This window comes from Symsagittifera roscoffensis, chromosome 5 (genome assembly GCF_963678635.1).
Source record: "Symsagittifera roscoffensis chromosome 5, txSymRosc1.1, whole genome shotgun sequence".
Lineage (NCBI taxonomy): Eukaryota > Metazoa > Xenacoelomorpha > Acoela > Convolutidae > Symsagittifera > Symsagittifera roscoffensis.
The window spans coordinates 58,784,555-58,808,507 of record NC_087066.1 but is presented as its reverse complement, the minus strand read 5'-3'; the positions used below and the strand labels follow the sequence as shown (position 1 = coordinate 58,808,507).

The 23,953-nt window shown below is 35.0% G+C and overlaps 1 protein-coding gene across 7 annotated transcripts; it reads right to left on the bottom strand.

Annotated features, from left to right (window-relative positions):
- Window positions 1-3,814: 3,814 nt before the first annotated feature.
- On the bottom strand, window positions 3,815-23,294 carry LOC134845876 (transcription factor SOX-5-like). Of its 7 annotated transcripts, none has more exons than XM_063862983.1 (4): window positions 8,035-8,854; window positions 7,487-7,678; window positions 5,870-6,321; window positions 3,815-5,404 (listed from the first exon to the last, which is right to left on the bottom strand). In XM_063862983.1, exons 3-4 carry the CDS (start codon window positions 6,284-6,286, stop codon window positions 4,043-4,045), a joined length of 1,779 nt encoding a protein of 592 aa, XP_063719053.1. In that variant the 5' UTR covers window positions 6,287-6,321; window positions 7,487-7,678; window positions 8,035-8,854; the 3' UTR covers window positions 3,815-4,042. The 7 variants fall into 7 exon arrangements, with proteins under 7 accessions (XP_063719053.1, XP_063719052.1, XP_063719049.1 ...); XM_063862982.1 differs by lacking the exon at window positions 7,487-7,678 and adding an exon at window positions 7,085-7,310 and having other exon boundaries at window positions 8,287-8,854; XM_063862979.1 differs by lacking the exons at window positions 7,487-7,678; window positions 8,035-8,854 and adding an exon at window positions 22,782-23,294.
- Between the last annotated feature and the right edge of the window lie 659 nt (window positions 23,295-23,953).

Sequence of the window (23,953 nt, the reverse complement as noted above, 5' to 3'; positions counted from 1 at the left end):
TTAAGTGAGCGTTAGTGTGGTATTGCGATTTTTCTTTTTTTTTCTAACCTAAAGAGGCACCTTTACGGCTTATTGATAGCATGTGCTTTGACATTCGAATACTAATAAATTGACACAGTTGGTGCGTTGGTGTTTTTTTACACTTGCGAAGCAAAGTGTATTAGTACGACTTTCTTTTTTTTCAACCCAAGTCGCAAATAAAAGTGCTGTTTTTGGTGGCACTTTTGAATCGGTAGACTGCGGTAGCAGTATAATGTCATGTGCTTTGGCATTTGATTAGTAAAAACATAACACAGTTGATGCATCCGAAAAAAATGAACCGAAAACAATTATCAGTTCCAAACAGCAGTACAATGACAAAAATCACCATTTCTCAATTTTTTGAAATGCATAAATTATTCATAATTTGGCTCTAAGCTTTCCAATTTAATACAAGCAAAGTTGTGTCTTCTTGTATTTGATGCTATTTTTGCTCCATTGAATTGGAAATTTATTACCATATGTAGCTGCGTTATTGGTGGCTAGTTTTTGGTGGTCTTAAGCATCCATGGCAGAATGGTTTGTGCGTGAGACTCAAAATTGCTAGGTCGCATCCGACACGTAGCCTAGCTTTGCTAATTCGAGGCCTATTTCTACTTTTTCATTGCACTTAATAGAGCTGCTCTATTAATTGGTCGTTTTCACGCAAGTGTTCGCGAAGCGCAGCTTCGACTCGAAAATATATTTTAGCTTTAAGCAACAAAGCAATGATAAGAACTGGATTTCGGGAAATTTTTTATTCAATTTATCTCAGTTTTTCAGATCAAAGCAATATGCTTTTAAGACCAAGTCTTAAAATCGTAAGTAAGGATTTTAGCAGACCGAACATTTAGAAATGGAGAAGAAATATGTTTAACATTAATTGGTTGAATTTGCAGATATCTGAAGATATATGAAGCATTTAACAGCTATAAGAAGAACATGTTGAGATAACCTATATTCTGCTTTTTTGTCTAAAATGTTCCGTGAAGTCAACGCTTGAAATCTTTTTGTCCAAATGTTGCAGTAAGTCTTTGTCAAGTCACATAACCATGGTTTTCTACATTTTTCACCATACATATGATGAAGTGCGATTACCTTGGCCCAGCAGCTGTTACTCTTTTTTCGGGGAGCAAAAAATTTGATTTGAATTTTTTTTCATCAATTTATGATTGCGTACTATAATTACCGTGTTCAAGCATGGCTGAACAAATTAAGTTCCTGTTTCGCTTTAAGTCGCCAATCTGAATATGTTTTCAAAATTGATACTTGTGCAGTTGAATCATATTGTGTAATTTTTCTTTAAATTACTTGAAATGCAGTCGCCTTTTGCCCCAGCCTTGTTTTAGGGTTTTATTTCTGAGTAGTAAAAGCTAATTTGTTCAGAATAAAAGTAATTATTATCTCTTAGGTGGTATCAGTCACTGTTCACAGAATTGGAGCGTGATGTTATACTGTGAAATAATTTATTTTTCCATGACAAGTGGCAAAAGTACCTGCTATTTCATTGGCAATTTTTCAGCGTTAGCATTGGCAATTTAATAGCCTGTGCTTTGAAATTTGTTTACTAATGAGGTACTACAGTTGATGCTTTTTTAAATTAATCTAATGAACCAAAAAACCGATTTGCTTCATGCACCAGAATAATAAAAAAAACTTCGTAGAAATTTTCTGCACCATTTGGATTCATACATTCCAATTTATTACATACAAAATTTGTGAGCGAGAAAACATGATCCTAGCGAAATTTTAAAACCGCAATTTCAGGATGCGGTTTTAAGGTTCATATACAAAAAGTGCCATACAAAACATTCCCATACAGAAAAGTCCGGTTTAAGGTCGCCGGTTGGCGCGCTGCGCCGCCTCTTCGCGGCGATAACCGGCTGAAAATTTCGTATTAAGTCCTACCCTCTGTTGGCAAGCTCGCAACACGTTGGCGCGACTGCGGCGGTCATTATTTTGTTCTTTGTTTGTTGAACAGAGGAAAGTTCTTGGCCTACCGGCTTGTTAAAACATTTATTTCTTGGGACTGTTTTTCGGACTATATTCTATCGGACTGTTTTTTCATTCTTTTTCATACTTTTCCGGACTGTTTTGTATTGGACTGTTTTGTATGGGACTGTTTTGTACACGGATTTCAAGTACCACAGTAAAAATCAAAGTGAAGTTATGAGTTCCGAAAACGTGTTCTCGGATTTGAGAAGGAACGTTTGATTATTTTGGTTTTTTGGCCTGATGTCGTTTTTAGCCGAGCGACAGCAAAAATGATGTCAGATTCATATGACTATTGTTTGATATTAAGCTCTTATAGTGGTAATTTGAAATAAAAAACAATTCATCAACTAATTTAAGGAATATGGATGAAATTCAATTCATGAGGTGGATTTCCACAAAATTTTTTTGTGGATTTCCACAAAAAATCGAAATTTCTGTTGACCGGTTTTTTTAGATCGACCAAATTAATTTTTTGAGCTCTTCCAAATCAATATAAATCCTATTTCTGTCAATATTTCTGCACTGCTGACAGTTTTTTGAAAAACTAGCCAAAAAAAGCGTTTTTAGATACTTCTTGCAAAATTTTTCATCCAAAAATTTCGTTTCACACAATTTTCACAAAAATGGATATCACAAAATAGTAAGTAGGGGTTTTTTTTGGGTCGGCAGGGGGTCGAATTTTTAAGAGGTATGCCCTTAGTTTTGCTTGCTATGAAATTCTAAGGGGTCACCCTTTTGGCAAGGGTTGGGAAGTTATTTAAAATAGTTCTTTAAATTTTGGGTTGAATGATATGAATTTTTATGAGTGCTAAATTTTTTCAGTTAGGTGCTTTTGACTAATTTAAGGAACTCTTCAACGTAATTGTTTCACGTGTGGGAAGTTCAGAGCCCAACTTGGCGTCAAGAAAGCTGGAAAACTGGAGTTTCTCTTCAAGAAACTTAATGCTTCTTAATGTGTTGAATTATTAAACAATTTAACATAAATAACATGTTTTTTTTTCAATAGTTAACTGTTAGTTTGCTATTTTAAATATTAACTTACAATTTGCTAACCCTGCTTTTGGTACTAATTTACCACAGCGGTTTCTCGCCCATCAATCTTTTTTATAGGCGCCTTATCAAATTTTTTTTATAGGCTCCTTCGGCATCAATACATACCAATTTTGAGAGGGGGCGCGCACGTAAAAAAAAGCAAATTTTGTTTCAGAACTTGCGGGAGAGCTTGAAAATTCAAAATGGCTAATTTGAAAAAAAAATTCGACTAAATAATTTGATCCCCCACCCCGTCATAAACCTACTGCGCATGTACGGTCTTGCTCTGAGTTAATGTTCCGACCACTCGAAGAGTGAAAATGAACTTTGTATTCAACGAACTTTTTCAGCCAATACTGACTACTTCAAGGATTCAAGGAAAGCTTGTAGGGGGTCAGTCAAGTCTGGTATCATATTCAAGCCCTGTTAGTCGTGATTTAACCTTTTTAAAAATCCACAAAAAGCAGTGTGGATTTTTTTTGCATATCTAAATTACATGAAATTTCATGAGAGGCTGACCACTAAACTGTGACGTTTATTTAAGAATAATTAGCAATATTTTTTGCATTTTTGCCCTAATTCAAAAATGCCGTTTCTAGAAAAGAAAATAACGTTAAATTTTGACAAAAAACCCAAAAGTAGGTTTTTCAATGTTTTGTCATTTTGGATTTCTTGTATCAGTTTAGTCGTAACAGTCGGTGCTTCTTGCACAGCAACCGGCTATTCTTGTTCTCTTAAGCATATAGCTATATTCCCAACGCGTCAAAACTCAGGGCCAAAAAAAATCAAATACTAAAATTAAGACATCAAGAAAATACAAAACTAGGATATGGAGTTAAACATAGCTGTTTTTGTGATGTTAATTTAAGTAAGCTTTCAGAGTTTCTTAGATATTTTGAACCAATTAAAAGGAAGGCACCTCGAATATTCAATCAGATTTTGAACATTCAATCTCAAACAGTTTAAGTTTGCATTGAACTTGAAGGTTGGGTAGTTTTTATTTATTTGGAGAGTAGATGCAGTTTGTAGAATTGTTAAATGAAGTGACAGCAGGACTGCTTGATGCAGTAGTTGCTTCGAAAATTGAGTTCGCATTACCAGCTGCGAATTTGGAATAATCGCTGAGTTTCATTCGCTTCGCCATGAAACTCCCTGGAGCCCTTTTCGGTTTTGGTTTGTACTTGTAGCTGGGATATTTTTCCAGATGTTGTTTAGCCAGTCGTGCTTGTTCGTCATAGTATGGCTGTTTTTCCTGAGGGTTCATGTTTTTCCAACGTGCGCCTAAAATTTTGCTGATAGCTGAATTGTGCATGTCTGGGTTGCTCGCCAGAATTTTCCGTCTCTCTGCTTTCGCCCAGACCATGAAAGCATTCATGGGTCTCTTAATATGATCGGCTGTTAAAGGAGGACTCTCCGAACTCTGAAAATCTGATAAGTTGGGGCTATTTAACGCCTGACTTTGTATATTTTCTGCCATTTGGTTTGCTTCGGTTTTAGGTGCCGTTGTGACTTTAGCTGGATGTTTCTGAATAACCGTATTTCGACCCTCATCTAAGTTAGACCTTTGAAATGGTTCTGCTAATTTATTAGCAATCTGCTGCGTATTGCGATCACTAGATGTGATTTTTCCAAAATCCGAGGTTTTTAATTCGTGTTTATAGTAATTCGCCTCTTTTTGCTCGCATTCGGTCGAGAGTTTTGCTTGCTGTTTCTTGGATGTTTTCATTTCTTCTAAGTAGACAGCTGGATCTTTGACTTTACCAGTGGTCTGATTTTTCACTGGCAAATTATTCATATGTTCCATTCCATTAAAAGACGTGCCATTTATGTGACCACTGGTACTGTGCGGAGAAATTCCAGTCAAGCTCTGAATTATCTGCTGCAGTGGATTCGCGTGCGATCCGACGGACTGTGGATTTGCTGCCATAAATTGCATGTGCTGAGCCGGCAACAACAAACTGGCGGCCAAACCTGCCGCAGCTGCGCTTTGCTGTTGGGCTTGGGTTAAGTGCTGGTGGTTGTTGGGTGATAGTTTACTCTCATTAGGTAGTTTATTCGGATCCTGAATCAAGCCACCGTTTGCCCCCATTATATTGTTACCATCCGCGGGGGATGGGTTGAATGCATTGGCCGTGGATGAAGTGATGGTGTTGAAGAGAGGAAGCATCTGCAGAAGTGGGATTTGTGACGTCATCGAAGTGATCACGTGGTTCACCTGAGTCTGAATTGAGGAGAACTTCTGTTGCTGCAGGAATAGCTGCTGTTGCATGAGACACAGTTGTTGTTCGTTGTGTTTTTTCATCTCCAGCATTTGGTGTTCTTGCTGCAATTGACATCTTCTCACATGTTTTATCTCATCCTGAAAATCCAAAAATGTCTAATTAAAAATAACCGCAAAAATTGCCTATAGGCATCTTCTTTAGGGGCACATTAGCAATTTTCCATTCAGGGCTGAAGAAATAGAATGATTTTTTGTTCCCTAAAGGAGATTGACTATTCGTTCCCTAAAGGGTACATTGAACTAAAAAAAAATAAATGTTTGCCGAAGTTAGCTTATATTATAAATAAAAAACTGTTCTTAGAGATGTTAAAGGTTTTACAATACATTGATTCTAAAAGTATGAAACCTATAGCGGGAGTAGTTTGGCTTAAAGCTATCATAATTTAAATTTTAAAAGCGATGTGTGTCTGCACTCGGTTTTATTTGATCAGCTTTTTTTTCGAGCGAACACTTTTTCTTTTTCCTCCCCCACCATTTATCACTAATATCAGTTTTATATAGCAGTTATTGACTTAGCACATTACGTACGAGTGCAATAATTACCTGGAGCGACTCAATTTGTTCCTGGCATAGGCCATCATTGCAGTTCGAAACTTTTGCTTCTGCTGGTAACCCATTGCTACTATAATTATGCGCTATGGTCTCTCCATTCGAATCTGTGTAGCTATTCAACCGACAAAAGTCCGAATTGGGAGAGCCTGACATTTTTAGGTTCGGCGACTCGAATGCCGAGTTGGTGACCGAAGACTGTCTCGGTTCGATTGACTCGACCCCAACTAGATTTGTTTCCTGCTCTCCCTTCTGGATTTTTGCCAGTTGCTCCTCCACCTCACAAATGAGATCGTTTCTTTCATGGTCCATCGGAACATTCGTCTCTTGGTCTGGGCAAATGTACTCTTCTTTACACGTGGGGATGTGTTCGGCTATGACAAGTTCAGGCGTGAGATCGACTGCAGACATTGTTTTTGATATCTGGCAGTTTCTTTACTTCAGTTCTAAACAAATTTACTCAATTATTGTTTTTAGCTATTTATAATACAAAGTTAAAGTATATTTTTGGGTTTCCTGGTAGATGAAAAATGGTTCCGCGATTTCTATAAAAATTTCGAAAATAAGGAAAAAATGCACAGTCTCTTTTCGAAGATTTAAAGGCCATTTTTGCAGGGAACATCTAAATTCTGAAGAAACCGCTATCATACATGTACTCGGTTCAAACAGGTTCCCTGAAATAGAGATGAATCCCTGAAGAAAAATGTGTGCCCTTTACAATTCCTTTGGGAATTGATTTTTAGTGAAACTTAGCTAAAAGTACAGAAAAAAGGTGGTAGTTCATTCAACCGATGTATCAGCAAACCGAAAGCAAGCCGACCAGCTCAGTAAACTAAAATTTTACAATTATTACATCATTCAATTACATAATCACATAAAATGAATCTCAGATTTGTACAAAAAGTCGTATTTCATTTGCAATACAAAAATTCGATCAAGTTTTGATATAAATTGACCGTTTTCATGAACTTTACAACCTTCCATTTTTCATTTTAGCTCATGAAAGATCAATTCTATAAATCTTTGAAAATGCAAATTAAATAATTTTTACGTAATTCGTTTTACTGGTCTGGTAAATTACTGATACATTAGTTTAATGAAAGCATACCGATTAAACAAACAGAAGTTATGTTGATTTTGGTCCATTAATTCAAAACTTGTTTAAAAAAATCTGAGGTGAATTTTCAGTGCGAAATTGTATCAACTTACCCGTCCGATTCAATCGTATGCTGTTCTGTTTGATAAGAATGTTTGAAAATGACTGTCTCTTATAACAATAGGAAGACGTGTGTTACAATAAGTGTGCATTGTGTTGCTGTTATGAAATAACTCGGAGGATACTCGGAGACAAAAGAGAACAATGTGCGATTTGATTGCTCTCACAAATTCGGACTCTCTTTGTCCATAACTAGTGCTTCCTCGGCAATACTACTCACTACATACACTAACCAGTGTTGGGGTGTTATTAACATCAGTGTTATTTACACTGTTATTAACACATGTTATTAACGTTATTTACACAGCCGTGTTATTAAGTGTGATTTACTTCAGTTTGAAATGCCTGGATCGAACGGGTTTTCTCAACAATGGGTTTTGTACACTCGGACTTACGTAATCGTCTTGGTTCTGAGAAGGTCACAAAACTTGCATTCTGTTTGCGTTCGCTGAAATCTCAAGACAATTGAATTTTTCGCGAATGAATTCTGTTTTTTGAGTAAATCACAGTTATTAACTGTTAAAAACGTTAATAACGTAAATAACGTTAGAAACTCGGGCGAGGGTGTAATAAACCCAACACTGACACTAACACTAACTAAGCCACTGTTCTCATCGATTTTTACCGGATTTTTCTATCCTATTCTCTCATAAAGCGACCCCACCCCCCTTCAATTACTTACTCAAACATTTAACGCGAACGCCAATTTTGAATTAATAAAAAATTATTAGTATTTTGTTTAAAATAAATTATTTCTTGACACTTCGTTTTTACCTTTTGAACAAAAACTTACAAACAAATTATTTTTATTTTGAAAGATTTGGCAAAAAATAAGCAATTTCAAGTAATTTCTAAAAAGTACTAATTTTATATCCAATTTTTAAATTGAATTGACATTTATTGAACTCATATGATTGAAAAATCATATGAGTCGACGGCATACATTTCGAGGCTCCGTAAAGACAACTGTATGATTTTTTGGGCAAAAAAAGAAGTTGAAATAAGAGTAAGAGTAATGGGAGCTAGTTGTGTAATAAAAGCAAAGTTCGATTTAAAACCTCAATTTGCGCTCCAGCGCTTCTCCGTGGTATATGGCTTAGAAAATGGTGGTTCGATTTAAGAGATAAGAAGTAGGCATGCTACAGTAATCATCGCACAATAGCCGTTGTTGTTGCGCTAGTGCTTTGTTGCTTACCAAAAAAGAGCTCAGACAATATATTACAATAAAAACAGAGAGAAATAATGAGAAAAAAGTGAAGAAAAAACGGAAAAGGGACTTGGAATGACAATAGCAATATCGTACAAAAGGAAGGCGCAATAAGAGGTAGTAACAGAGACAGAGAGCGAAAGTAACTAACTAAAAGTGTCCTTTAGTGGATGTTTTTTATTGTTCACTTCATTTCTTTCCCATTTCACTTCTTCCTTTTGCATTATTCTTTTTGTCCCTGCTTTGTCCACACGTCTTTTTGTCTTTGGACCTCTCTTCTCTTAAGTAGTCTAACCTCCGCTTTCAATCAGTAGTAGTATGCCCCTTGGAGAACAGGCTTGCGAATTATAATTAGCAGGCTAGATAGCTAGAGTCGCTTAGGGTAATATTTCACGTACCGAAATGTGAAAATGCGCCCCCAGCCCAAAAAAAATCGATGCAAGGCAATACTTACATTGTGTAAATACAGTCTCGCTCAAAATTTGTCTAGACAACCGTACTTGCCGAGGAGTTCCAAACGCGATTGCGGTGCATCCTAATTGAGATAATTTTAGAACACCACTTCATAATTTGATTGTAATAAATTCGAAATCAATATTGCATGTCATATTTTCGATATTTTTTTGATTTTCAATAATTTGAAATCATTCTTAAACAATCGTGAAAATTTTGCGGTTACTCGTATCGGAAGAAAATTTTGGTTTATTTTTAAAATTTTGGTGTTGGAAAATCCTCCTTAACATAGAATCTTATTTGAGACCAAATTTTTTCATCGAATGCGACAGCACTTTTTCTTAAATTAAAACCAGAATAAAATTTTGTCTAAGTTATACAGTATAAAAGCTATATGTTTTTTTACATGTGCGAGAGCAGGCGTCTTGTAATCGGGATCTAGACTTTTCGACAAATCGGTTAGAATAAAGCTCTTTCGGATGAGTTTTCCAATGATAAATTTTAATTATGGAAAAGCGCGTGCTTGTACAATGACGTATATAGCAACGTGGCAGGATTTTTATTGGAAATTGTTCCTCCAAATTTTTGCGTTTTAAATCTTCGATTATGAATTGCTTAATATCCTTGCTATATTGGGCTTTGTTCACAGAATTTGCTAATGAAAATGTTACATTTGTTTCAACTTGCTTTGATTTCTTGTAATTGGGAACAAGATTTTTCACACGTAACTAACTTTTCTGAATAACCTGTAAGAACTTGAACTTGCTTCATTATAGAACCTTAAAAACTTCCAGTCTCTTTCCCAGTTAATCTAGGGATAGCGCTGCCTTTGTACCCTAGAGCCAGGGGTTCGAGTCCCGGTCGGAGCTTGTTTTTTTTTCAGTTTGTATGAAATTGAATTTTTTTCCCAGTAAAAACAATTTGCCGGACTTTTGTTTACTATAATTGACAGTCGTCCTGTTACTATGTCATTTTACCAACAATTTTGAATAGATTTTTCTTGGTAATGGTTTTGATTTATGTTTTATCAGCTTAGTCAATTTACTTTGTGTTTTTTCTTACAATACAATAATGATGCAGGACTGCTTTGGAAATTTAAAGTTTTTAGAACTTACTTGCTGAAAAAAATTAAGACAGCCTAAGTTTTTTTGCAAATCGGAGAGGTTCTGCTTGTTCGCACTATTTTCTGTTTATTGATATTTGTGGAAATGCTTACTGCAGCATGGGCTGCTAAATTACTGCTGATGTTTTTGATCCGACCTTCGAAGAAAGTAAGGAATATATATGCTCGCGTTGGTTTTTTTTTATTCAGATCAATTTTCAAAAATATTCCCCTCGTGGGATCGATTCATGGATCATCGAGCTCCCAGAAGGGGCGCACTCACCACTAAATTATCCTGACTTAAGATTTGGTGTGAGACGCTCACTAATAGACTAACGTGACTAAAATGCTGTGATACTTTGATGCTGAAAGTTTAAAGCGCATTATTTACGCATAATGAACTATCACGCAAATTGTTTCAAATTCAATTGAGGCAGGCTAATTGATCTTATTTAAAATTCATACTTTCTCAATATTTCAATAACCGAAATTTATTTGAGACTATTTTATGGACAGCCGTAACATTCAAGACTTTGCCCTGATACGAGCAGTATTGTTTTTGTTTTACCGTCAAATTTTCTGGAAAAAATTTTATTTAAAAAAAAACAGAAACTTTTCAAATCCAATTCTTGCTACAGAACTTGTGGCTGATGAAACAAAATATTCTGACCCAAAAGAATAAAACAACTCAGAAAAAGTTTAAATAGCCACCCATTGTTGAACGGGGCTGTTAAATAGAAACTCTATAGCACATTGTACTTACGTGATATTTAAAATTGTTTACAAAATGCCAATTAAGCTCTTTCTCCTTAGTAACAGCAAGTTTGATTGAGTATATTTCGCTAATGAACTTCTTTATTTTTGTGCTGAAATAAAACCAGCCAATATTTTTCTTTGTGGGAAGCGGGGAAAATCAAACGAAACAATAAAAAATAGCTAATTTGTATCACATTACCTCTATTATTTAAGAATAACAGCCAAATGGATAAATTACATTTTATGGGAAATTTTAAGTTGGCGTTGCAAAAATTACAACTTCCGCTGGTGCCCGATGAATGGAAGAAAAAATCAACAACAAAACAAATTGATTATTTATTCATCTTTGAAGCCTCCAAACAAACAAACAGAATGAGCGTTTATTTCATCAATGCAACAAAAAAACTAACGGCGATTTTTCTAAGTTTTCATCTGTTTTTCATTAATTTAAGACAACAAAAATAAACAATCGTGTATAAAAGTAATCGCATATCCTGTGTCTGATTTCAGACAGTTGTCTTTGAATCGGCAAGACGTCAAAAATTATCAGGTATAAAAAGCGCCGAGGCTTAATCAATTCAGTTCCAGTTTATAAGTTTATAGTGGTATCAAATCCACTCATGGAAGAAACGAAGATTTTGGAGAAGTTGAGCTGCGTCAAGTATAAACAGGATGGTACGAATGAAAGATATGAGTGACAAGAATGTTCCGACCACGCTAATCATTCCAAAAAAAGACAGGAAAACTCAAATAAGCATAGATTTGTATAGCAATTTTTTAAAGCAAATAAAAATTCCGCGCAGATTATAATACTCTTTGAAAGCATGTTTATTAACTATTTTTGATTAACAACTTGAAGCACTTTTCATCACAGAACTGAAGTGTTTTTGCCAAATTGTCCGTTCCTTGCTAAAATTGAGCCTCAATAGCAAAAAAATTGGACCACTTTTTCTAGACAACGAGAAAAGTTTTTCATTTTTTTAGAATACGATTCACGACTAAAACAGCTTTAAAATGGTATTACACGATATCACCTGTTTTTTGAGATACCTCGAAACGCTTTTAACAACTCACTCTACGCTATAGTTCCTTCAAATCGTCGAAAAAATAACATGATCGATTAAAACAAAATGAGCCGGTTACTGTTCAAGTAGCTCAGTATGTTTTGACCACATCTCTTTTTTTCTATTCTTTTTCCCTATTTGTTCTGACTTTCGAATAAAATGGTAAAATATGTGCTCAGATGGTTTTTTCTCCGGAAAAAAAATTGATTATCACGAGTAATTTTAAACGGATTTTTTTTTTATATAGTCTAAGAAATAATAATGACTTGAGCTTAACATTTTCAAGATCTTTAGTTTGATTTTGTTTCAAGAAGTTAATGAGTTTTGAATTTGGGATTACTTGGCTAAATTGAAATAAAAAACGTGCGCAGCTAATATTTTTCTTGTGCAGAATATAAGCGGAAAACTCAGCAGGATCAGACATCTTCACTGCTGAAAATTTTATTTTCAATAGCAAAAAAAGAATAAAACTTCGAAAACTTATGTGAAAATCTATCATTTTTAAACCAAAACTAATTCAAATACTTTACAGGGCAGTCGGAAAAGTATTTAGAACTTCACCCTGATACGAGCAGTCCTGCTTTTTTTGGTATTGAAATTAAGCTCAAAATGAACAATACCGCTCTTATTAGGGCAAACCCTTGCATGTCTGGACTACCCACTAACGTTAGTGAAAAAGTTTGGTCTAAAAATTGATTGGATAATAAAGGAAAAGAACAAAATTTGGAGTTAAATTTTAGTTTTTTTTTGTTTTATCCCCCACACGCAAAATTAAGTTATATATGATATATTTAGCTTGTGGTAACGTGTTAATTAGATCAAATTGCCTGGCTCATTCAATTATCGATGATTTAACATGCCGCTTTAGCTTAAATAGGACGAGTTTTTTGCGCGTTACATATTTTAATTGGCCCGATTGATCATTTTCAAACACCCATAATTTTTCAAAAAAATGCTTGCAGGTGGTATAATTTTTTTTATTTTGAGCTCAAGGCATCACTTAGTTTTCAAGCATGACAGTTTGAAACATCCCGTCCTAAAGGCCAGGTAATTCGAAATTTGTTCAAAGAACAAAACGACACCGAGCATAAATAATCTGTCTTTTTTTCAAAGGCGGACCAATTAAAAAAGTTTACATAGTATTAAAAAGTAGTAAAACCTGATTATGCGACCCTGTTTATTTCTCATTTACTCCTCTTTTTGCTTTTCCAGTGTCTTGGAAGTTTTTTAAAATAAGCGTTTTTGGTTACAAATCATTTTTGGAAGGACTTTATTATGATACTATTCTCAGCCATTTTAAAACTTCTCGGACTAACCTGGAAACAACTCAAATCTCCGCTCGGTGACAGTGGTCGGAAATTTAAAAAAATCTTAATTTGAACTCATGAGGTTTTCATAATTTACAATTCCATCATAATCTGACCTATTTTAAGCGCATTTTAACAAGTTATGCCTGAGTATGGAAACTTAGGCGCAAATAACTTAATATTAGTTGTTTGATATTGGCTCTTTCATATGAAAAATAAAAATAAGAATATCAAAATTTACATAGTAACAAGTTTTGTTTCATTAAAAACTGTTCAAAACTAGTAAAAAAGCAGTTGGAGCATTTATGCTTTCGCCTTGATACGTGCTGTTTTGTTTCATTTGAAAGTAATTTTTGAAAGCCTGAACCAAAAAGAAAAAATGAAAAAATGTGCAATCTGAAATTTAGAAACATTTTTAATTGTAATGAAATTCAGTAAACTCATGGTGGTTCCAAAATTTACAATTCAATCATAATCTGAACTATTGATGCAGCTTTAAGAAATTATGTGAATGGATGAAAAATTAAGCGCGAATAATTTAAGCGTGGCTGCTTGATATTGGCTGTTGGGGGTGAAAAAAATATATCAAATTTAATATGTATTAAAAATTGTGTCAATGAAAACAGTTGGAAACTGAAAAAATCATAACCAATAGACAGTTGTAAGAGAGTCAGTGAACGCAAGTAAGCAGAAAAATTTACCGACTTGCATTTTCGAAAATTCTCAATTTTCGAATTTCCGATAAAAAATAAATGGTCTTCTAGCTCTTTGTTTTGTAAAAACTTTTTTGATGAAATGAACCCAATATGCGGAAACTGGATCAAAAGTGTAGTTTTATTTGGCTGATAGTTTCCATTTTTGAAATTGAAAGTCGAGTACATTTTTCGTGACCGTTACATTTTCGTTGTTCGATAGTGGAGTTGGCCTTTTTTATCAAAGCAATTGAACTGAACTTTAAAAAAATCAAAGGTCAAACTGCAAAAAAGTAATATTTGAATTTCAGCCTGAACAAATTTTAGGACTTTTCCTGGAGAAAAAAATCATCACGACCTATAGTAGAGTCTGAACTACGTTCATTGTCTTTTGAAAAGGCATTTAAAACGTTTATGGCTTTGACTTGATACGTGCAGTCTTGATTTCATTCAAAAAATGGGTTTGTAAACCTCAAGAAGCCCTTTTCAATCAATTGTTTTTATGGTGGGCGAGTCAGACCTAACAAATGATTTGACAGTAATACAGAGTGCTTAACAAACATTTTTTTTGTTCTCAAAAATGATATCTTTTTCAGCGATAGTTAAGGTATTGAAGCCTTTTTTGGCAATAAATAAAAAAAATTTGCCAAATTCTGATAAAACAATTGATTAAGTTGAATTTGTTTTTGTCTATTCATTTCTTGCGGATTTGCATTTTTGCTGTAATTTGAGTTGAGCAAGTCCATACAGTGCTGATTTGAAATAACCGGATAAAACAAACAAAACTAAATGTTTCAGTTTGCCTATTACTGAAACGAGAGATCAATTTTGAAAAAAAAAATCGTCATTTTAAATTAACATGGTTCCGTTTTATTGAAGCCATCTAATTTGCTTTCCCTCTAAATTCTTGTCACCATTTTTCAGGAGCAGCAGTATAGTAGCGCTTTAAAGGATGCAGCCAATCAAATACAAGAACATTCTAGCTCTCGGCAAGCTGACACGCTTGATAGTTTTGGCGAACTGATTTTTCCGCACTCTGGTATTGTGAATAATAAAGGAATTTCTGCTTGTTTCTGCAAAGTAACTTATAGAAAAAGTGTACGAATTTGGAGAATTGTGCAAAAGTTAACGGTCCAAAGGTGGTTTACAGTTGTTTTCTTGCTCCACTATAATTGTACGAAAAATTGTTCGATTAGTCTCAAAAAATCTTTAGGATCTTGTTAACTATTCCCTCCATCTTTTGTGTCTTGTTAACTATTACCCCCATCTATGTATGAGTTATTTTTTGATAAACATTTTTGTATGAAATATACATTTCAAAAATATCACCCGGGTATACTACTATAATAGTTCCCCCCTCAGGGATTCGACCCTCTGCCGACCCAAAGGGTCCCCCCATTGTATATTTTTGAGATGACCATTTTTGTCTGACTGACCTTAAAATTTTTCTAAAGGCGCCTTGGGCGCCAATCTATACTAGTTTTGAGGGGAGCACGCGCCGAAAAAACGCTATTTTTGGTCGACATTTTCCAAAAAGTGCCTAAAAACGCCTTTTTTTTGGCGTTTTTCAAAAATTTTCTTGCGGCGCAGAAAATTTTGTCAAATTAGGGTTTTTAGTCGTTTGGGAGAGCTCAGAAAATCAATTTGGTCGACCTAAAAAAAGGTCGAAAATTTTCAAGTTTTTTTTTTAAAAATCTGCCCCCCTCGAGAAATTCCTAGATCCGCGCCTGCCTAGAGCTCTCAAATTGTTTAATAATTGAGTTAGCCTTTCTTGAAGATGTCGCAGTACATTTCAAACACATTTTATGTTTTTTACTTCATAAAAACCTCCCCCCTCACCATTTTAAGACAGAAAGTTCGATAAAAAAAAACAAAATTGAGTTTTGATGACAAATAACTTAATCCCATTATGGTTGCTAAACCATAAAATAAGTTGAAGCGTGCATATTTCTTGATATAAACAATTTAGAAATTACAATTGTTAATCTGAAAAACTTCTGAACTCAATATAATTCGCGAGATTTTTGAAATGAATAATTTACAAATTTGTTTTGAAAATTATAACATGCGAAATGCATGCGGGACCTGTCTATCATAGTTGCTTTTTCGAGGGACCACTATCATAGTACGGTCACCATGGTTTACCATCTACTTCAGTTACTTGTGTTTTAATTTTCGCGCGTTCGTAAATGTACTACTACTCGAATTTATATAATACATACATTAGGAATTTTAATTAAATATATTATCTGAAAATTGTTCTAAGGTATTGAAAATGAGGCAGCCAATGTCGAAATAGTCAAAAAAGGGGGGAAGGGGGGAACCAAATAATCATTAATTTCATTTAAAAAATGCGATTATTGTTCCAATCAATTATTTTTTACCGACCCCTGCCATAGATAGAAACTTCGAGATTAGGGATTAGGGATCGAACGCGAAATTTTGAGGGACTTCGCATATAAACCTGTATAAACTTGTGCCGAATTGATTAGTAATTAATGAAAGCACAAAAATTTACTTACTGCACTGAAGGGAAATGGAATAAAAAGCTTCTGCTCGAGCATAAAACTTCAAAACTGAAACAAAGCAACAAAGAAACTATTGTGAACTGAACAAAATGAATGGAAGGCTGAACAGAGAATTCTTCACATTGGCATTTATGATTATGGGAGATTGGTTGCTAGTTGCTAGGTATTACAGGGTAATGTAGTGAAAGGACAGCTATTGTTGTGATTTAATGAATGGCACCATTGGGCTCAGGCATTGTTCAGTTGAGAGAAAGGGTTCTTCTTTCGGCCATTGATGATGATAAATTGACAAAGCCTAAGATGCTTTCAGAGAGTGAAGACAATATGAGACGAGATTAAAAGAAATGAGGTGCTTTGTTGATTCAACTTGTGATAATAGGATAGAACCTGAATAATAAACGAAGAAAGAAAGGCTTCTTCAAATCTCAAATTTCACTGATTGCGAACAAAAGCCCGATTTAGTCAAGATTTCTTCACAAATAAATAGATTATTTTGCTAGTTTTCCTAATTTTCGAACAAAAAACGAGAGAACAACAATAAATACGAAGAAAAAAGAAGCACCGTTTTGCTGATGAGGTTAATTATGATATTATGACAGCTTTTTGTCGGCAAATCTGTGTTTGGACTCGAATGACTGAAAAATCTTTTGTCTGAAATGCTTTGATTAGACTTCATGCAACAATAGATTGATTCAATTATAGTTTAAGTAACAAAACGGCGATACTCTTACAATAATCATATACCCGAGCCATTAACAATAAGATGTAAATACAACTTTCTGTAATCAAACTAGAAACAACAATTTTTACCATCGGTTCTTTGTCTAAGTGCCCCCATAAAAAGTACTCTGATCGAAACCAGTCTTTGTTTTCTACTTTGTACTATTGTCAAAGAAAAAAAAGTAACTTTGTAAAATGAACATTTGAAACTGTTGATTATAAATACTTAGTCATTAATTATTATTCAGAAGTTTATGAAGGAGTTATAGCTTAAGAAGAAAAACGACCATGTAAATCGTTCATGCCACTACAGAGATTTAAAAAAACGGCATTGGGAATAAGGAAAAAGTAGAGATCCCTTTCAAAAAATATTTAAACTAATTTTCACAAACTCCATTGAAAAAAAAAATTGTTTTCGTGAAAAGACCATAAGAACAGCCCTCGACATGTCACTAGGAGTCCCCGTCCAAAAGCAAGGGTTGCGTCATGGAGACGCGAGACTAGGAATTGATCTCTTTACCATTCGCCTTCGCCTGCATTGAAATTTTATCACTGAACAATGCATATGGGCAAAAAAAAACGTATCTAAGAAATATATCTAATCAATTACCTGTAGAAAAAATTTAGAATATACTTACTTGAACTGACGAAGATTTTAAGTCGTGGTTTTGGTGACGTCCCATTTGTACCAACGGTCATTTGTACCAAAATGAAAAATCGGTCCCATTTGTACCAAAATTATTCAACTCGATTTCTGATTGGTCGAATTGTGAGCCAACGAATTATTACATTAATTTCCTACTGTTCAAACAGAAGAAAACTAAACAGCATAATAGTGACCGCCGCAGTCGCGCCAACGTGTTGCGAGCTTGCCAACAGAGGGTAGGACTCTATACGAAAATTAGAGCCGGTTATCGCCGCGAAGCGGCGACGCGCGCGTAGCGCGCCCACCGGCGACCTTAAACCAAGAGCTTAAAGTAGTCGGCTTAATAGTCTTAGGCCAATTGAATATTTTTGGTACAAACGCGATTGATTTTTTATTTTGGTACAAATGGGACTGATTTATCATTTTGGTACTCGTGAATACCCACCGTGGTTTTTGCGCTTATTTTAAGAGGAAGTGCAGGTACAACAGTTTTTCAAATGCGAAAAACCATAATTTTGAGTTTCAGTTACTTAAATTAAAATTTTTAAAAGTTTCAATCTTTGTTTTATTATGGCCAACTAACTGATTTCCAGTGTGATCTTACATTTGATTTTTTTTTGTTCAAATTCAATAGCGACATTGGTAACATTTTGTGCGAGAACAATGATAAAAATGGACAAAAAGTGGAAAGAGAGAGAGAGAGAGAGAAAAGGGAATTGTCAGTTTGAAAATAAAAGAACAGCATAATTTTTTAAAATATGAGCGAGTTGAGATAATACAAATAGTGAAACAAAGGAGGGGGTCTTTATGCCTGTGCATTTGAATTCAGTAACAAAGGGAGTTGGAAACGTGTTACCGAGAAAGGACAAAGGACTTTTGAATTGGAGACAAATGAACAGATGGGAAAGCACAAAAATATGCCTCACTGTTGGATAACAAAAGGGACAATTATTCAAATGCGCAAACACAAAACCCTATTTAAACTGAAGCACTCGCGGCAAAAGGACACTGAATGAATGCCCAACAAATCCTTTTGTCCCTCTAAAGTCATACATTTTAGGCTTAAATTAGCAGAGGAAGAGATATCCTCGAGCTCGGGGCCGAACGGAAAGCATCATCAAAAAGTCGCTAAAAAGAACCGCAAATGCAGGTAAACTACCTATTTTTTAAAAATGCAATAAAAAACGTCTTTTTGCGTTAAAGGGAAAATACGTCGACACATCATAAGTTCGGAGCCTAACAGTTGCCCGGGCCGAGGTTTCGAATTTATGTTTTGTCCAGCGCGACCAAAAACGCCTGTTTTGATCGGCGCGAGCAACACGCATATGTTTCGACCGGCGCGACTGAAAATCCTTATGTTTTAACCAAGTTCGAATTAATCATATGTTTTGATCAATTTCGACCGGGGAAAAACGTTTCAACCGAGTTCAGTCCAGAGTTTTTTCGACCGAGAAACGTTTCGACCGAGAAAAAGAAACAGAGTGCCTTTTTAGTATTCTGGGAGCTCCCAAAAATCAATTCGGCCCACCAAAAAAAAACGTCGACAATTGAAAATCCGCTCCCCTCGAGAAAATTCTAGATCCACCCCTGTAAGTATTCATGTTTGGATTTGAGTCTAAATGTAAGTGTTTGTGCATGTAATTATGGGTTTAGTGCTTTTGTATATATAACACTTTGCGTTTCGACCCAGTTCAACTTTATGTTTCCACCCATTTCGAATTTATGTTTCGACTCAGTTCGACTATAGACCCTGCGCGACTGTGAATTTTTGATCACACAGTAACATCTGGTTCGCCCACTTCAGTCAAAATACAAAGTCGAAGCCTGGACCCGGGCGAACAAACCAAAAAATTGAGCAAACAGCATCCATGAATTCATATAAACAATTCCAGAAACACAGTTGAGCTGCAACCGTTTTTGTATGGGTCAGAAAAAATGAAAAATCGTAAGCTTTTGAATCATCGATGCACCTTGAGGAAAAAAGGAACTATAGCTTATAGAGTACGTATAATTTTAATTATTTTTTGTAGAAATTGACAACAATTTGAAAGTTAGTCTCAATAAAAACAGACACGTTTGAAAAAAAAAATTCTGCATTATTTCGGAGATGTTTGTATTCAAGACAACTTTGACTTCGTAAATCTCTGCCCGGAGAAGATATTTTGACGGAAAGTTGCTTTTTATCGACCTCTCATTTTTTTTACGTTAAATTGGAAAGTAATTTGTAAAACGACTGAGAATTCCTTACCCGCTCTGAAGTTTTTTGGATAAAAATTGATTATATTGGTTTTTCATTGCCAGTCTCCCAGTATCACCAGAGATTAAAGTAACCGATTGCAAAAAAAAATCCATTTTGATCGGCTATAATCAATTATAATAAGTTATAATTTTTTTTCATAAATTGATTTTAAAATTTTAAAAACAGCAGTATAATCAAAATTTGACGCTTGCTTTTGGCTTCATACTTGTTACATAAGATAAAACGAGAACTAATTTGGCTGTGGAAATTACTATAATGTTTTCGATTTTGGGTTCACAATTTATTCTCCCTTTTTTGTTTCACATTTTTTCTCGATCTTATTTACTCTCCCTCGTATAGTTTACGTTCCTTGCTGCAGGTTCGAATCTTTTTACTATGTAAATTCATCAAATCAACCGAAAATAACAGTTTTTTGTTTTAGACAACATAACAATAATAAAAACAGCTTTGATGGCTGTTTGTTTGCAACGGTTTTCAACAGCTTTAATTTGGTTGGTTTTAGTTAACTTTGTCATATTCAATTAACTTTGTCATACTCGCAATATTTGTTTTTTTTTCTGTTTTTCTTTCGGAGATTTCTTTTTTTTTAAAAGACAACTTTTAGAAGATAGTTTACGGGAAATTAGATATTGCCCAAATAAAACCTCGATTGCAAGTGGAGAACAAACAGTCCTGATTACAAGTCAAAACCTTGATGCCAACCTTTCCCCATTTTTCCCTTACAACTAGTTACACCTATGTTAATTATTAGACAAGTAAAACAAAAGCAATCACATCATCGAAACAAGTGAAAGTTTACCTGATGTTTAAACAAATCTCTGATATTTATTGCATATCTGATTTTTAAAAGTATCTGAAAATGAAATACACTAATTATATTTTATAAGAAACTCGTTTATAAAAAACTTAGTCTAACAAACATGTTCATGAGAAACTGAGTCAAAGAAACATCTGAAAATTTGTTTACATCTGAAAAACGAATGAAACTCTAAAGCTTGACTGAGTTTTTTTAAAGAACTATCAATTCGAAAAAAAAATCAAAAAAAAAACTATTAAAAACTACTGCCGAGTTTTTTTTTGATATTTTTTGAAGCAAGTTTACTAAGCACGTAAGTAGTGGGGCGTTCAACAGTGCCGAATTACAACAGTGCCGAAGAAAGCGGGAAAATTTCAGAATAACTTACACGCATTTTCCAAAGAGCGGAAAATTACTGACGCTAATTATCAAAGAAATCACTCCGATTTCGACGCCAAAATGTCTGCAACAGCAAATTAAACAAGACTGTTCGTATCAGTGCGAAGCCCTGAATGTTCCCACTGCCTTTTAAAGTTTATGGAGCAGTAATAACATAAAAAAATCAAATGAAATAATAGAAAATGAAATTTTTTTTTAATTTGAAATTTTTTATGAAAACCATCTCCCCACACGCCATATAAAGTACAAAAGGATAGATTTAGTACCTTGTAACAAATCAATTATGGCAAAAAAGCTTCGTTCAACCAATTTGGAACGATTTCTTAGACGGATGAAATCTCCGCTTACGCGTTAATAGCGCGAATTATATCGCGCGATAATTGTCCCAAATTGGTCAAAATAGCCAAAATGGCGATCTTTAAACCCACATAACTTTACGAAAAATGATCACAGGTAAAATATCTTTTCAAATTTAGGCTCAGGACAACAATACTTTTTGAATGATAAAAAAAATTATGTCAAAAATGGCTAGTTAAAAAGTCGAAATTTGTCTGAAAAAAAAACCCCACCCGAGCAGAAATATTCAGTTACTTTCGTATCGAAAGTCGGAACAACAATTATTTTGGCGCCAAAATGTCTAAATTTCAAAATTTCTCTCCCAAAATGGTTAAGTGCCACTTAAGATTGTAAACTATCGCTGTTTAATTTTTGATTGCTGCACTTAATATGTTGAAAATTGTTCAAATTTTCGGCACTGTTGAACAAAGTCAGGGGCGGATTTAAGGGGAAAGGGGCGGGGGGGCGGACGCCCCTCCCTCTCAGGGATTCGACACCCTGCCGACCCAAAGGGTCCCCCCTTTGGTACTTTTTAAGAAATCCACTTTTGGCCGACTGACCCTAAAATTTTTCTAAAGTCGCCTTCGGCGCCATTGTTTACTAATTTTGAGGGGGGAGGGCGCGCCGAAAAAACGCAATTTTTTGGTCAAAATTTTCCAAAAAGTGCCTAAAAACTCGGCGCAGAAAATTTTGCCAAAATAGGGGCAAAACAGTGCTTTGGGATGGCTCAAAAAATCAATTTGGTCGACCTAAAAAAAAAAAAAGGTCGTCAAAATTTTCGATTTCTTTTTGAAAATCCGCCCCCTCCTCGAGAAAATCCTAGATCCGCCCTGAGCAAAGTTTTCAGTTTCGGCACTGTTGAACAAATTTTTCATTTTCGGCACTGTTGTACTGCCCCCGTAAGTAGCCATGTATTTATCTCAGTGTACGGCAAATGAGACGAAAGTTGTGATTGATTTCCAATGATTTCCTATGAAAACGCAATGATTTCCAATGAAACTTGAATAAGACAACCAAATAAAATTAAAGAGGAAAACGAGCATTAGTTTTGCCGCTTGATCTCGAAGATTGGAGGCTTTTTTGAGAAAGATGTAGCAATCATTTATATTAGTTGTAACTTCGTGTTGTCATAACGGCATGGCACCTAGAGTACATATATCATCACGCTAGCTGTTACACATATCTTACTACGGTCGTCTTACTTCCAGCAGAACTTCAATTTCAAATTGCATCTGATCATAGATAAGGGTCCAATAGTTTCTGAGCCAAACTGATCACAATTGAAGCTAAGCAAAATTGTTTACTAAAAATATTTACAGTAATAGAAACATACTGTCATGATTGTATTCTTATTTATTTATTCTCAACTTGTTTGTTTTTTTTTTGCATATATTTTAGAAAATTATTGTTAAGTTTTGACGTACCTGGTAGCTGAGATGAGTTTTGACCGCTGATCGAAGTCAACTTGAAAATTTTGGCACCTTCTTGTCAAATGCGAATTAGTGGGAGCTGCCGGGACCTAATTCTAAGTTACGACTGCAAATCTGGAAAAACAGATCAGTGGGAGACGAACAAGTTGAAACAGAAGCACCGAGTCTCTATAAAAATGGGAGTCTTTAGGTGCCGCCGCCGGTAGAATAAAAAGCAACAGAGTGACAAATAGAACAAAAGCCCACAAAGGGCGATCTGCAATTGGGCTTCGAGGAGACAGTTCAAATCAAAGTCCATAAACAGCTAGAGAATAATCAGCAACTGATTCTAAAAGTCTCTCAAAGTTCCCCGAACTTCTGTTTAAGACTAGAGCGCAAAGCGGGTACTGATCTTGTTGTTTTAGCGGTTGGTCCATTAACAATAATGTTAGTCCATTGCAACATTATTCGCGGATAATAGATACGGGGGCTTGAGGCAAAATAGCCTGGTTCCTTTGTGCTAATTTGTTATTCCCCAAACCAAGTTTCCATTTCCTCATTTTCTGACATAATTTGATAAGGACACAAAACTTGTTTACACTTTTCAATCTCGGCCTCAAAAGACAGCAGTGAAAGGATTGTGGGTTATTAGAACCGAATCACGTGCTTCTTTCTTATACTTTCTTCCATTATTGAGACAAACCAGGTTCATTATTGTTATCTGGGCCCGCAGAAATAATTGTATATAGCATTTAAGGGATATTGTTCTGTTGGCCCTACTGTAGGAATAAAGGCAGAAAAAGACAGTGTATGAATAAAGTTTACTTTGTTAGTTTGTGAAGTCAATTTGGCAATTCGCCTCCAACAACGAGGATAATGGAGAATGGACAATGAAAACCACCACCTGCGGCTATCAAGTCCCCTTTATTCTTATCCCAGCTTCTTGGTAGCCCATTTTGCCCAAGTTTATGCCCGCTTCAATAACTGAAACTAGTCAGTTGTTTCGCTTTTGTTCGCTGTTTACAATCGCCCTCTGTCCGTCCACAAACAAATGACAAGTAGCACCTTCTCGAAACTAGTTTTAGAATGAAATGAAAGAGTATCAAGTGGAAAATGCTTCCACCAAATGAATCAATAATACCTATATTTAAGACTCCAATAGTTTTTTTGTGGGGTTTAAGAACTTA